Here is a 15,992-nt window from a genome sequence, read left to right on the forward strand (position 1 = left end):
GTTAAATTTCCATTTCTTGAATCGCTTGAACAATTTTAAATCTCCCTCATATTAAAATTTGAAAAAATTGATTATTTTTTGAGATATCACACAATTATCATTATAAATATATTATAGCATTAGCAAAATCACTTTAAACGGATGAAATGAATCAATTATAAATCGAGGCCCAATTATGAAATGAAACGCCTTGTAAAACACTCTATTGCTGTATCGCTAAACACCTACTCAATTTCTTTCTACACTTCCATGCACAACTTGACAAGTGTCGATTGGGCGAATGAATTATTGTAGATCTAGGATTATAGGTGGTAATTTCGTAACCAATTGGTTGAACCTACCTGAAACCGCCCATTTACTTTGTGGGGGTTGAAAACGAGTTCAATCACTCGTTGAGTCAACTTAAATGTGTCGAGTTGGGTTAAACTGTGGTTATCTATTAAGTTAAATGCTAGTGATACAAGTATAAGTTGCTTAGTCGTTTTTCATTAATTTCAACGTTTCCTCATTTAAATTTAAATAATCCATTAACTCATAATTAATGCATTAATTACTGAAAATAATTATTAATTGAAGCAAAAGGTTCAGTGGTCTGATCCTGTTTGGACCGGTTCAAACAACGAATCTACCGTTCTGGTCTGGTTGGTTTTTGACCTCTAACAAATTTAATTGGATGGTTCAACTATGGCCCAATTCAGTCAATTTTGAGAGACTGCCAGCTGATTCAACCATGGGTTGAATTTCCATCGTCTTTTCATTTAAACTTAGATTCGTTAACTATATATATCCATTACCTTTCATTTCTCACTAATACAAATGATTAATTTCACTTAAATTTTTCATGTAAAAAAATATGTGCATGTGAGGTGATTTAAACATGAAACACGTACGTAACCCAAACCCAACCTCCGACCCTTATACACGGGTAAGCCAAAATTATTGAGTCCAAACCTCTTATGCCGTTTCACTACACTACATTTATTTTCTATTTTCTACTTAGTGCCTCATAACACTTGTATTCTCATTTGTAAGGGCATTTAGACATGTATAAGGGGATGCCTGTCACAGAACGAATGAAAAGGGTGGAAAAAGGTATTGCACATCTGGATCCCAAAATGGCTGTTGGAGTACAAAATTTTTAAAAATGTGTGCTTGGTCAAAGGCTCTCTACAACTTATGTATGATATATGTTAGCATCAACATATATTATTTTATAGGATTAATTTAATACAAATAGATTCAAAAGACAACCTAAAACCTTGTATGTTTTAGTATTTTATTATTCATGCCTTTTTTTTTTTCATTGAAGCAATGTAAGTGGATGAACTAAATGATTACTCTCAGTATGGAGTGGGAACATTTTCCGTAATTATTGTTCGGGTGATGGTTGAGTTGGTCAGGGATGTCAGGTGGCTATTTTTGTAGTTGCCCTCCTTTTAGGCTATGTCAGCGCCACGCCTAATGGAAGAGCACAATAAAAAAAGAGTATTTCGCACGAATAAGGAAATAAACACTTTTGGAATGACACTCTTTGAATATCTCTTTGAGCTATCTCTCCGATTCGGACCAACGCTATTTCAGCCTGTTCATCCCGGACACAACTTTCAATACCTTATTGACTTAAGCGTTAAAGTACCTACCTGGGGAACAATTCTTAAGGCATCTAATCTTTCTCCTTGTTGCACATCTCAATGCATGGTTTCATCCTTCCACCTCGACTTCATTCAGTTGATATGACTATTTGATTGTATCCTTGATTTGGAATACCTCGAATTAAACAACATCAATTATCATGGGAGATGATTTTAATACAAAACTGAAGTGGAGTGTGGGGCGTGTGTGAGGCGCTGATGCTAATTCGTTCCAAAAATTACATAAGAGGGTAGAAGGGAGAATGGAGAGGGCAATCAAAAGTTAGGATATAGAGAGGAAAATAAAATGTATAATGAATTGCAAAACAAGAAAGTTCACGTCTTATTTCTCAGCTTATTCGGAGGCCTATCATCATCTTAATTTTAAAACTAATCAACCTTTTCAAAGCAGACAATATCCTTAAAAGGGTTGTGCTTATCAAACATCACACTTAGTTACTTCAATTATTGAACTTTGCATATATGTTTATATTGCTAGTGTTCCTATCAATACAAATTATGTATTTTGATTAACACAAAATATAAAGATAAATTATAAAATAGATTTTTAATAAAGAAAAATATAAGAGAATTAACTCTCTTTGATTATGTTCAATGATGTGAACAACCTTTGATTAATGATCAAATTCGGTTACGTTTTTTTTCATGCTTCTCAAAATGTTGATGCATATTTCTTTAATTTGATGCTTTTGAAGAGTTGATATAGATTTCATCATTTCAAGCTTCACACTTGATCGATTGTGAAAGATGCTTCTATAAAAAGGATCTTCTTGTAGTGGCTTGATCTTCTGGGTTTTGTTCCTTCTTTCTTCCCTTTTGATCTTGAAGTAATTGGTAGAGCTTATACATGGATTTTTGCAATTCTCAAGTGTTGATATGAGTGAATGAGATCTTCAATATATGTGATTGTGAAAATAGGGAGCTCTCTCTCCATAGGCAAGGCTATTTTTAGTTTAAGATTAAGTTTGCCACCATAACCTACTTTGCTAACCAATCCTATGTAAGTTGGTGTTGGGTTAGGATAAATTCCCATACATGCTCCTTAGATAGAATTTAGTGGTCTTACCAATGAAACCACTCTATTATAATAGACATGAACCTAATTGGACTTAATACATTAGAATTCTTGAGCCATGAGTCATATTTATGTAACTTGGGAAGGATATCATGTAAAACAAACATGTCTATGATTCAATTTAAGAATAAATTTATTTTGTCTTCTTAAGTCCAATCCATTGGACAAGTGTTTGATACATCTACGACACATTTTTGTATGTTTTACCTTTTAAAATTGATTACAAGGCCTACTAAATGTAAGTGTAAGAAACATGGGTTCACATTGGGTGATTTGAATACTGAAATGGGGTAAGTGTAGCAAAGAGAAGAACCGTGCCATATGGAGGTAAGGCTTGGTATGGCTTTATGTCAAACCAAATTGACAAATTTGACCGAAGCGACTTCAACCTTAATTCAACCAAATTCAATTAATTGAACCCAGCTGTTGACCCCTAGGTCGTAAATGAGCAAGGTAGCTCAATGGTTTAGTTCAAACTTGTGTGGGGATGTTAGTGCTTTGGGTTGAGTGGTAAACCCCTGTAACCTCATCCTGTGAGAAGTAGATAAATGATCTATTAATTGAGAAAGCTGCTCAATAATATAATAAATTCAAGGATTAAAGTATTAGTATTGAATATTGTATCGGATACTGCAATGTTTTGAAATGCATTGATACAGATAACAGATATAAAAATGCTTGGATATATTAGGAAAATATATATAAATCACATAAATATGTTAATGACCCTAAATCGAAAACTGCATCAACTATGAATGATATATAAATACATGAGAAATGGCACTTTAATAATTTATATAAAGAGAAACATTACAATAATTATAATGATTTACCGGGGCTCTAGAAGATGTACATAGAATACAATAGTTATCAATTTTTTTTTATAATTATAATTATCAAATTTTATTAATTTTTTGGAATTTTTTATTTATAATTTTATATAAATTATTTAAGGGAGCACCTGTACGTAATGAAAGTGGAGGAAAAACATATTAGGTTACATTAGACACGCAAGGGATATCCGTGGGCTATAATATTATGATTAGAAAAAATATTTCCAACAGAATCAAGGCGACGACATGAAAACAAGTGGAGTTTTCTTCTTCTTTCTTTTATTTGATGATGACAATATATAGAGTTCTAATGAAGTATAGCAGCAAGTATTGGCTTGGTCAATGTCTTTCTCCGCAGCCTTTCTAATTAATGACATGGTTATCCACATTTCTGTGTGCACTTGGAGCAGATTGCGGTTTCTGGAGCCTGGATTAACGTCAAGGTAGCAGAACGGTGTCAATTAACTCATGCCCAAAGCAACTAAATAAATACAGCAAATGAAAATGGCAGAGCCCAGTAGCCCACTCTGTGATGCTATTTATTGCCATGTTATAGCTCTCCAACAAAAAATAAATAAATAAATAATAAAATCGAATCATTGTTCATCTCCATTTCTCGTCTCCATTGGCAGCTTAGTTATCATGACAAATCTTTTTGTTCGTGTTTTGGTAATAGCAGGGGCTCTCTTAGTGGGTCTATCCGCATCAGCTGTCGCCGGTGAGTAATAAACCTTCTGATATTTACTTGTGCATGTCAACTTCGATAGTGTTCGTCAGCATCGACTGCGGCTCTTCTGAATCTTTTGTTGACGAGAACAACATCAGATGGGTTGGAGATGATACGTACATTAAAACCGGCGAAAGTCATACCGTCAGAAACCCGGATTCGGTGAGTAAGCGTGAGTACAGAACTCTAAGGGTTTTCACGGGCAAGAAGGATTGTTACTTCATAGACGTGCCGAAGGGGGAGCGTGTCCTTATTCGTGCAAAATTTCACTACGGAAATTATGACGGAAGGTCGTCTCCACCAATTTTTTATCTTCAGTTCGACGGCAACAAATGGGATACCGTGGAAATTGAGGCTGATGAACGGGTTTACTACGAAAGAATGTACGTGACAAAGCTTGATCAAGTGAGCATCTGTGTCGCCATGACAATACCTGGTCAATTACCCTTTATTTCTGCCATTGAAGTAAGGAGCTTGGACTTCGGCATGTATGGATACCTCGATCCAAACTACTCTTACTATTCAAATTGGAGAAACTATGGGGATTCTACTCGTATAAGGTAGGTATAATATCAATTCACTGATACAACCGTCCGGTCGATCGGTCCTTTCTACAGGTTATATATGTTATTAGAGAATAAAAACCTATCCAGCGAAACCAAAATTCATGTTGTTCTTTGAAGTTGGAAACAATGGATGCTAACAAATTAAGTTCTTAGTAGATAGCTATCGATTCTGATGCCGGCAATGTTTTGGTGGGATTGGCAGGTTTCCAGATGATCCATTTGATCGATATTGGGAAGGAGTAGGAGAAAGCTTATTACCAATTTCGGTTGGGAGTGAAACACGAATCCTGGACACAGGCCTGCTAGAAAAGCCTCCCCAGTCTGTGTTACGAACGGCAGCGGCTCCCCGAAAGTCGTCTCAGATAGTAATATTAAACTATACTTATTCAACCGAGCTCTACATCAATACATACTTCACTGAATTGTCTCAGCTCAACTCTTCTCAGAAGCGATCGTTTACCGTGTACATGAACAATGAGTCAATCTCGAATCCCATAATCCCACCTTATCAATCTGCTCTCAAGATTCCCTTCAACATTAGCTTTAGTTCATCTAATACAGTGCACTCTTTGGTCCCCACCCGCGATTCAACTCTTCCACCAATAATCAATGCAATGGAGATCTTCGAAAAAGATGCTGAATTAAATGACGGAACCTATTACACAGGCGGTGGCTTTCCCTCCCTCTCTCTCTCTCTCTCTCTCTGATCTTCACGACTTACATACTTGATCTTATGTGATTCATATATAATAAAATTTATTATTATATATATAATTCATATATAATAAAATTTATATATTAAAAGAATAAATATTATAATATAATCGGATTCGAATTTTAATAAAATCAAATACGATTATAACATCTGAATCCAATTGGATTGCATAAATATATCATCCGAATCCAAAATAACTAGATCAGATATCCAATTGAAACTCAAATTTTCGGATATCGTTGACAAGCTTATAGATTATTTTGATAAATTATAGATGGGTGGAGATAGTTTCATCTTCTGGACATTTATTATATTAATTAGTAAATTAGTAAAAGTAGGACATAGATATCAAAATGCAAATCTTTTTATGGCGTCTGTTGAGTTAAAACATTGATTTTGAGTGGCCTCTATCAGTTGCAAAAATAAATCCATAAAAATATTGTGTATTCCGTTAATTTTCACCAGAGCGTGTGATCAATAACAGCTCAATCCAAATTAATGGTCGGTTTGATTTGGTCTGGTTGGTTATTTGGTATCTTCACCTCTGAATAATGCCCATCATAAAATTTTATAGGTATCTTGGAAACCTTGGACTTCAAGGCTCTCTTCCAGATTTTAGTGCCCTGGATGCTCTTCAAGTAATGTAAGTCAAAACAACATTAATAACTGCATTTATGTTTAGAAAAACTTAGAACTTTTTCTTTAATCTAAATTATATTGTTTCCCTTCAATCTTTTGCAGAGATTTGAGCAATAACAATTTAAGTGGAGAAATTCCAGATATTTTCAGAAAATTTTCACATCTGAAACAGTTGTAAGTCTTTATATACAAAATCCATTTTTACATCGCAAAATCAAAATTCAAGAGAGTTTCATTTCCTAATTAATCCATTATTTTGAGGCCAATTCTTTTGTCAAGGAACTTGACAAATAACAAATTCAGTGGACAAATACCTTCCTGGCTTGGAGAAAATGACACAATAAAAATTTAGTAAGTCATGAATTGCCATCTCTTTCATTCATCATCATCATCATCACAATAATTTTGTTATATATTGTTATTATTGACTTTCATATATGTCTATGTTGTAGTGCTTCTGGTAATCCAGGTTTGTATGGATTGGAGATACCATGTTCAAGCCCACAGGGCAACAATGTTACAGACGGTGTACAGGAAATGAAGAGTGGAGAAATGCTTATAATATTCCTTGGAATTATAATTCCAATCTTCTTTGTTTATGATTGAATCAGGTCATCAGCTATTCTAACTTCCAATTTTTTTTTCTGGAGAAACTTAAATGATAATATTGAAAACTATATCCTCTTCCCCTCCTTCAGCAGATCTAACAGCTGGAAGGATTTGTAATTAAGTTTGCCCTATGCAATAAATAAATACTAATAAATGTTATATACACAGGTGATCAACATGATGTGGTGTGTGCTTTCATGGGGTTAAACAGAAAAGGCTATCATAAATAGAGTCACTTTTTGTTGTTTGTACTTCTGCTTAATTAGAATTTGCTGAATGTTTCATGCAAATTAAGCTTATAATTTGCATTTGTACTGTACTTAAACTCAGTTTTGAAGGAGTATAAATACAAATTTATATATTGCAAAATGGCAAATATATATAAAATACAAGGTTTTTCACCCTACATATTTATAGTTGTACTCCTTCCAAACTAAGCCTAAGCTGCAAGTAACATGTAAATATCAATGCAGTTATACCGGAAACCCGAGTAAGAGTAATGAATCCGAATATGTTCCTCACATGCACCCACCTTGTATCACTTGCACCCTGTATAGAAACATCCCCCTATGAATGATAATATACAAGTATGATAGGTGTTATCATACGCGGCAACAATGTGCTGCGAGTTAGGATAATAAAGCCTCTATCTCCAAATTATATGCATCTTTTTGGGGTGTGTTCTTAAATGTGAATTGGTTTTCTAATTGAGAGTTTTAATAACTGATCAAAAGCATATTGTTCCAACACAAAATTGTTTTTTAAAACAAAAAAAAAAAACATAAGAAATATGTTCTTTGTTGTATATATATGTTTTTTTTTTTTTTTGTCAAAACTGAAATCAGAAACATATTCTCGAATTTCTTGTTTAAAGAGTTCATGGTTTTATCTAGTGATCATTTGATATCATGTTTCATAAATCTATAATATCCGTATATCAATTTTTTTTTTGTGTGTGTGTTTAGAAAACTATCATTTTGATGGTTTAAAAAACAAGAATTGTCTTTGAAAACAAAACCAACTTATTTTTGCTTTTAAAAATTAAAAACAAAAGAGTTAAAGGATCTGTTTCAACTCTGTCATTAATATTTTCTTGATGATGTGATAATTTTAAAAACAAAAGAATATAAAAACCCATTGTTTGGCTCCAAAGTACATGCATGTCTAGAAGAGCAACATTGTTGAATAATCACAAGATACAATTTTATCGACCAAGGTAAATTAAATGATCATCACCGTTCATGGTACAGAATTACCTTTGCAAAACACTTCATTCGGAATTTGAGGCCCACCACACTTGATATTTCAGGCTTTTCAGCTCTCTTCTAATTAATTAATCAAATCTGCGCCTCACAAGGGGGCGCCCCCACAGTGTCCCACATCACATTCCTGTCAGATATTGGAAATATCTTTTGATGATGACATCATTGGAACTGATATTGTTATGGGAAAATGTTTTCAATACACAATAAAAATATGCTGTGAGAGATTGTGGGGCGCAGATGTGAACTCCTCAATAGATGGCCACTTCACCATCGATCCTCTCCCGCGGTGATATGCAATCTTCAACAATTGGCTTCACTCTCCAAGGATCCACGCCATTCGCAATTTTTTAAGCAATTCACAGTCAACTTTGAATCTCTGCTGTTGTTGCAAGTAAATGTATTTATAAATATAGGTCAGATTGGATCAGATCCTTCGGGTCGGATAAGGGTGATTCAAATCTAATCCAAATTTTCAATCGGATCTAATGGTCTGACCTGAAAATCCAACAGAGGGGTTATCTGGATTCAACAAAATTATGATCAGTTTCAGATTCTGATCGTATTATGATCAAATCCATTTGCACCCTTACAAAAAAGCATAACCTCAAACCAAATCTAGAATTTAGCTTTCAAAAACTAAGGGTCCATTTGATTCATAATTGGTCCCACATTAGAAACATCTCTTATATTTGTATTTATTATTCATGGTGAGATATTGTCAATACACGGGATGTGATTGTGAAGCCGGTATGAGGATCACTGTGGGAGGAGCAGATCTCCATTCACTTATCTCATATCTGAACTGTACATTTAGGGATGCAAATGACTTAGATCGGCATGGATTGCCTCAATCCTACCCCGACCTTCCAGCTAGTGTCCCAACCCAAATCCCACCCAACCACATAGAGTCCAACATTTAGGTGTAACATGACCCGGCAACACAGGTCTGCCAAAATTCAAATCTGACAGGAGTCAAAAAAATACGATGTAATACAAGCTGTATCATATCGATTTTTTGAACCTTGATTCAAAGTACAAATATACCCTTCTGCCTTATCAGGGTACATGGAACTAGTGGTATTTTAAACCTTACCTTGATGTATCCAATCTGCAGTTGGTAAGTGCAGGTTCAATCTAGTACGTTCTTACATAGATTGTAGAAATAAAGATATAAACTGTGAACCATAAATGTCAAGACTTTGGTTTTGAATGAAGAATGCAAATTGCCAAATTGGCCCCATAAAAATTCAAAATGATGAAATAATAATAGTGACTTGCATCTGATGATCTTGCTTTGCTACTCAACTAGTGCTTTGGGGGATGTGAGAAAGAACCGGTCAAGAGTTGAAACCGAGTTGCACGCAAATAATAAATTTTTTAATCTTGCCTTGATGACTTGATCTACCCAATCCGCAGCGACAGCATGCAGGTCAAGCGTATAGATTGCACAATAAGTAAAGATAAACAAACTGTCAAACATAAAATTCAAAACATAGTTTTTGGTGTAACAATAAATAAAAGTTCAAATTTCAAAATGATGGAATGCTGACTTTGCATCAATTGACACTGTTTTGCTACCGAATTTAAGCCTTGAAAATGGGAATGTGATACGTAGGTATCATACCTTTACCGTATCATAGAGCTACCCTACCGTTATTTACTTGAATTTTTTCACTCAATTCAGGTAACCTAATTATCACAACAATACAAATGATTCTTGACGGAAGGTCGATTAAGGTAAATGTGTTGCACACTATAAGGTAGCAATAAAACTTGAAATTATAAGGAGTGTTTTAGTAAATGATACATGATGATATTATAGGTATGGGATATGTATCCGATGTAATTGTAGAGGTACCTATTATTTTCATATTCCAATACCTCATAACAAATGAAAGTTCAATTGTTCAAACACCAAAGCGCCACTACCAATTCAAAACTGAACTACTTATCAGTAAGGTTCTTAAAACCAAATCAGTCAGGGTCCGGTTCTCAGGTTAAACTGTCCAACTATTCAAACTGAACGGGCAGCTTATTCTGACAAAAAGATAAATAAATACTGTTAAAATTATTGGATAGTTCGAACAGTTTGACTGCCCGAAATAATGATTTACTGACCAAATCAACGGTTTTTGTCAAAATAACTGTTCTAGGATAAAATGGATGACCGATTCCCTTTTTCCAGTCTGTCTGTCTGGTCCGGTCTAGTTTTGAAAACAATTAATGTTTATTACAATTGAATTCATCCGTGTTTAATACAGCTCGGTCCCAAATGGGCCTCAGTGAGCACTCGCGTGTTCAACCGTGATATACCTATTCAGCCGGTGTGTATGATTTTGTCTAAACTTCATCGAACTGGTTCATGTATGCAAGTCAGTTTCCAGCTTCCGCACATGTCCGATCAAGTTAGTTAGCAGTAAGGTGTTAACGTAGTAATTGAAAATCAAAAAAAAAAAAAGTGTGAAGTGCATATACAGATATTAATTCAATAAGTTGATGATTAAAACAGGTCAGCAATATTTCTAACGTTTCAAAATGACTTCTTTACGAGAAACTTATTATATCACAATACTGAAAACTCGGTCCACAACCCAACAGGTCTAATAACTAATAATATTAGAAGGATGAGTCAGTCAAGTCAGTTTCTGCAAGAGACACCGAGAAAGGTTCAATAAGGAGGAGAAGGTGATTAATGTCATTGTTGTTTTTACTTTTAATTTGCTTACTTGAAATTTGATGAATCAATAATGCCAGAGTATGGACATCAATATTAGATCGAACTCCAACTTTAATTAGATGGTATCTTGTTTATAGGGTGATTCTGTTTTTAAATCCTTTTTTGTCGGATCATTCTTCATTGGTCTCTAAGGATAAGGAAACATTCATTTGTACAGGATCTCGAGCAAGAGTGGTAATCCTCGTTGCAACCAAATGCTCTAAATGGGAATAGAGAACTTGCTATATTATCTCGGAATTACTTAGGCCATGTTTGGGAGTCCTTAAAAATAAGTGTTTATTTTGACTAGTACTACACCATTAAGCACTTATTAGTGTTTGGAAAATATGCCTCAAAAGTGTTTATTTTTAAAATAAGGGCTTATTTTTTAGGGAAAAGCACAGAGATATACGATGCAGAATTCTGAATTCCAGCACCCCTCTACAACTAGCCCTGTCCCCCCTATAAACCACATCCTGCCCGTGAATTTGGCATCAATTCACGGTCAGGATGCATTCCCCCTGTACTTTTGCCCTAGTAAATTCTGAGCTGGGCTGATTTGTACTTCTCCCTATTTTTTAAGCCCAAATTTTCAGATTTTTGTAAGTGCTTATACAATAGGCACTTATTCAATTTTTGTCTTCCAAAATTATCCCTATTTGAATTTTAAAATACCACTTATAAAAATATCCCTAGTTCAATTTTATAAAAAAAAAAATTCTCTTATAAAAGTACTTTCATACGATAAAAATGATTTTATTAAAGTACTTTCATAAAATTTGAAAGAAAATGAAGAACAAAATAGTCACAAACACTTGTTTAAGTGCTTATTGGAGAAAAAGACTACCAAACACCAAATATGAAATAAGTGCTTATTTCGAATATTGACTGTCATGTCTATGCTTGTAATTAGCTTGAAACTCATTATTAGATGTCGATTCCGAGTACTTGGGTCTACAAATGCACTGATTTTTTTTTTAAGACAAGGAAAAAAGTTTTATTAAGTAATCACAAAAGAAAAGAGCTAGAGGGGGGGGGCATGTAACCTGACACTCAAAGCTTATAATTAAGGGTGTCGATGAACGAGTTTTGAATTAGAGGCTATTCAAATCAAAATCAATTTGGTCAGATTGAACAGATCAATAAAACATATTAAATAGGACTAATCTAAACTTATATGGTCTGAAGTATTTATTGGATTGGATTGGACCTGATGCATTCATAATAGATTTACATTGAATTGGGTCATATTTAACCAATGTACAATCAATTGATAGAAAACAAGAATACCGGTAACAATGGACCAGGGTCCATCTGTTAAAGGACTCATAACCAGATCGAATCGGACCGATATCTGGTCCATTAATTGACAGTCCAACTTATAACCAGGAACAAATTAAGATTCTCGAGATGAATAACAAGATGACAACCTTTGTTAGCTTTTAACGATCTTCGAGATACAATCATATTGATCACAAATACTACATGTGCAAATTTGGTAAGAGTATTTGCATATTGCATTAGTATACAAATTTCAAGCTTCGCATTGGATTTACATTAAATTTTAAAAAAGCAAGAATTAATTGACAATGACTTTTATCTTAAAGATAGACATATCAATTGAATCCCATGAGAGACCACACCACATATATAGTTGTTAATCACCTTCTTATTGAAGCTTTGTCAGTGTTACTTGTAGAAAGTGACTCGGCTGATTTATCCCTCCTGTTGACCTGATGAGCGATGGGAGCAAGTATTCAGTATTTGTGATGTAGTGTTGAAGGAAACTATAAACTCAGTTTGGACGGAGTACAAATACAAATTTATAGAGTATAAAACTTGTATTTTGTATGTATTTGTATGAGATCAAATCAGCCCCCCACAATTCAATAGCACATTTCTGTCATGTATTGAGAACATCTCCTGATGATAATATCAGAAATGATGATGTTATCGTCGGGAGATATTCCCAATACACAGCGGAGATGTACTGTGGGACGTTGTGAGGGGCTGATTTGAATTCATTTGTACTGTATATATTTGTACTTATACTCCTTCCACATTGAGGCAAGGCTCAAGAGTATAAATGCAAATATGTATAATGTAAATACATACAAAATAATACAAAATATAATGTTTTGCACTCTACATATTTGCATTTGTACTCCTTCCCAACTGAGCCTAGGAAAAAACAAAAGAACATTTACAAGAAGTTAGAACTTAGAATTAAGTACTGACCTGCTCTAAGCATCGACAAAGAAGAAAATTGGAAATATAATTCCAAGGATTATGGGCAATTTTTCAGTCTTCATTCCCTGCACTCTGCTTGGATTAGAACTAGGAATAGGACTAGGGCTACTATTATCATTCTGTAGACTTGAACATGAATTTCCCAACTCACACAAATCTGGATTGCCAGAAGTACTGCATCATGCATGGGCGTAAAATGAAAGTCAATTATAAGAATAAAAGGGTGACGGTCACAACAATTAATGGGGGATGAGGGGTGGCAATTCACTTACTAAAGTTTTATTCTGTTATTTCCTCCGAGCGAGGAAGGAATTGATCCACGAAATTTGTTATTTGTCAAGTTCCTTTCATAAAGAATAGGTCGAAACAATGGATTAGAAAATAAATTTGTCTTTTAATTTTGGACATGTGATCAAAGCAAAATTATATATAATATATATACGAATGAGTACCCATCTATGTATATTGTATAAACTTACAACAGTGTCAAATGTGGAAAATTTCCAAGGAAATCAGGAATTTCTCCACTTAATTTGTTACTGCTCAAGTCTCTGCAAATGATACGAAAGGGAACATAAATTAGATTAAAGAATTTTTTTTCCCGGTACCACTTCTTTACATGCATTCTTAATAGTTATTCCATGCTATTTAGACTTACATTTCTTGAAGAGCATCCATGGCACTAAAGTCTGGAAGAGGGCCTTCAAGTCCAATGTTGCCAAGATGCCTATATATCACAATTTCATAATACGCAATTCAGAAATCAAAAACAAACAGAGGATAGCTACTTTGGTCTGGTTGTCTGAACTTACAAATAATGGACCCAACTCAGTCACCCTATCAAAATACTATTACCATAATCTACAAATTAAGACATAAGGGGCTTACTTGGGAAATTTATCAAATAACCTTATGGCTGAAACTTAACCATGAATTGAAGGCATGGGGAGGAATAAGTATGGAGGCTTTTGCAATAAACCACCCTAAGAAATGATGACATGGAAGCTGAGCTAGATACCAAGGTCGTTCACTCGTTCAGATTCTTCTAAACTGTCGCCTAAAACTAGCAGTAATGGCAGTAGTAGAGTTTTGTGTAGAGTGAAGATTTACAGTTTTGTTATTCGAGGCATCGCGTCGTTGCTGCATTCCACCCAATCCCAATTAAACGATTCAGGAAGACAGGGGTCACCCCTCCATTCTTGGAGCTTATAATAGGCTCTCTGTAACAACGCTAGCGCCTTTACTGCAATCACCACAGGAGAAAAAACAGCAGCAGTTCATTAGCATCTCATCAGAAAGATCAAGTATGTAAGTCGTGAAGATCAGAGAGAGAGAGAGAGAGAGGGAAAGCCACCGTCTGTGTAATATGTTCCGTCAGTTAATTCAGCATCTTTTTCGAAGACCTCCATTGCATTGATTATTGGTGGAAGAGTTGAATCGCGGGTGGCGACCAAAGAGAGCACTGTACCAGATGAATTAAGGCTAATGTTGAAGGAAATCTTGAGAGCAGATTGATAAGGTGGGATTATGGGATTCGAGATCGACTCATCGTTCATGTAAACGGTAAACGATCGCTTCTGAGAAGAGTTGAGCTGAGACAATTCAGTGAAGTATGTATTGATGTAGAGCTCGGTTGAATAGGTATAGTTTAATACTACTATCTGAGACGACTTTCGGGGAGCCGCTGCCGTTCGTAACACAGACTGGGGAGGCTTTTCTAGCAGGCCTGTGTCCAGGATTCGTGTTTCACTCCCAACCGAAATTGGTAATAAGCTTTCTCCTAGTTCTCCTTCCCAATATCGATCAAATGGATCATCTGGAAACCTGTCAATCCCACCAAAACTTTGTCAGAATCAGCATCGATGGCTAGCTTCTAAGAAACTTTGCTAGCATCCATTGTTTCTAACTTCTAAGAACAACATGAATTTTGGTTTCGCTGGATGGGTTTTTATTCTCTGACATAACCTGTAGAAAGGACCGATCGACCGGCCGGACGGTTGTATCAGTGAATTGATATTATACCTTATACGAGTAGAATCCCCATAGTTTGTCCAATCTGAATAGTAAAAGTAGTTTGGATCGAGGTATCCATACATGCCGAAGTCCAAGCTCCTTACTTCAATGGCAGAAATAAAGGGTAATTGACCAGGTTTTGTCATGGCGACACAGATGCTCACTTGATCAAGCTTTGTCGCGTACATTCTTTCGTAGTAAACCCGTTCATCAACCTCAATTTCCACGGTATCCCATTTGTTGCCGTCGAACTGAAGATCAAAAATTGGTGGAGACGACCTTCCGTCATAATTTCCGTAGTGAAATTTTGCGCGAATAAGGACACGCTCCCCCTTCGGCACGTCTATGGAGTAACAATTCTTCTTGCCCGTGAAAACCCTTAGAGTTCTGTACTCACGCTTACTCACCGAATCCGGGTTTCTGACTGTATGACTTTCGCCGGTTTTAATGTACGTATCATCTCCAACCCACCTGATGATGTTCTCGTCAACAAAAGATTCAGAGGAGCCGCAGTCGATGCTGACGAACACTATCAAGTTGGATTACATGAACAAGTAGTACAACTTAAAAGGTTCAGAAACCATTAAAGAAACAAACTGAAAATGAATAGATGGAAGATAAAAGATGGGACTCTACGAACCATGCATAATAACTTACCGGCAACTGCTGATGGAGATAGTTCAAATAAGAGAGCTCCTGCTATTAGCAGAACACGAACAAAAAGATATGCCATGATCAGATAGATTAGTATGAAGATTCGAGTTGTTTCGGAGAGCTGTTAAGTGTTAATACGGCAATTTTTTCATACATCTAGAGTTATAGACGTCTCAATCCAAGGTTGACTTTGAATTTTCTTTTTAGTTATTCGTTGTCTCTGCTCTGCTACCGAACCTGAGCCTTGACTTGAGAACCGGTGGTCGTGTGAGAAATTT

At 35.3% G+C, this 15,992-nt stretch overlaps 2 protein-coding genes across 2 annotated transcripts; one reads left to right on the top strand and one right to left on the bottom strand.

Annotated features, from left to right (window-relative positions):
* Window positions 1–4,202: 4,202 nt before the first annotated feature.
* Window positions 4,203–6,324, top strand: LOC148850445 (uncharacterized protein At1g24485-like). The gene is made up of 5 exons (XM_088944211.1): window positions 4,203–4,278; window positions 4,328–4,847; window positions 5,056–5,172; window positions 6,143–6,206; window positions 6,310–6,324. The coding sequence occupies exons 1-5, from the start codon at window positions 4,203–4,205 to the stop codon at window positions 6,322–6,324; spliced, it is 792 nt and encodes a 263-aa protein (XP_088800337.1).
* Window positions 6,325–12,259: 5,935 nt separating this feature from the next.
* On the bottom strand, window positions 12,260–15,819 carry LOC148850446 (uncharacterized protein At1g24485-like). The gene is made up of 9 exons (XM_088947864.1): window positions 15,718–15,819; window positions 15,070–15,589; window positions 14,402–14,871; window positions 14,158–14,290; window positions 13,706–13,774; window positions 13,527–13,598; window positions 13,320–13,391; window positions 13,036–13,221; window positions 12,260–12,530 (listed from the first exon to the last, which is right to left on the bottom strand). Exons 1-8 carry the CDS (start codon window positions 15,791–15,793, stop codon window positions 13,041–13,043), a joined length of 1,593 nt encoding a protein of 530 aa, XP_088803990.1. The 5' UTR covers window positions 15,794–15,819; the 3' UTR covers window positions 12,260–12,530; window positions 13,036–13,040.
* Between the last annotated feature and the right edge of the window lie 173 nt (window positions 15,820–15,992).

This window comes from Nelumbo lutea, chromosome 5 (genome assembly GCF_056320005.1).
Source record: "Nelumbo lutea isolate HS-2025 chromosome 5, American lotus-T2T, whole genome shotgun sequence".
Lineage (NCBI taxonomy): Eukaryota > Viridiplantae > Streptophyta > Magnoliopsida > Proteales > Nelumbonaceae > Nelumbo > Nelumbo lutea.

Bases quoted from the DNA above. Each gene is read 5' to 3' on its own strand.
- LOC148850445 (XM_088944211.1), top strand. From the start codon at position 4,203: ATGACAAATCTTTTTGTTCGTGTTTTGGTAATAGCAGGGGCTCTCTTA. The intron at 4,848-5,055 runs GTAGGTATAATA...TGGGATTGGCAG, and splicing joins GGGGATTCTACTCGTATAAG to GTTTCCAGATGATCCATTTG. The intron at 5,173-6,142 runs GTCTGTGTTACG...AAAATTTTATAG, and splicing joins CTGCTAGAAAAGCCTCCCCA to GTATCTTGGAAACCTTGGAC.
- LOC148850446 (XM_088947864.1), bottom strand. From the start codon at position 15,793: ATGGCATATCTTTTTGTTCGTGTTCTGCTAATAGCAGGAGCTCTCTTA. The intron at 13,775-14,157 runs GTAAATCTTCAC...TGTGATATATAG, and splicing joins ATGCCTCGAATAACAAAACT to GCATCTTGGCAACATTGGAC. The intron at 13,599-13,705 runs GTAAGTCTAAAT...TATCATTTGCAG, and splicing joins ATGGATGCTCTTCAAGAAAT to AGACTTGAGCAGTAACAAAT.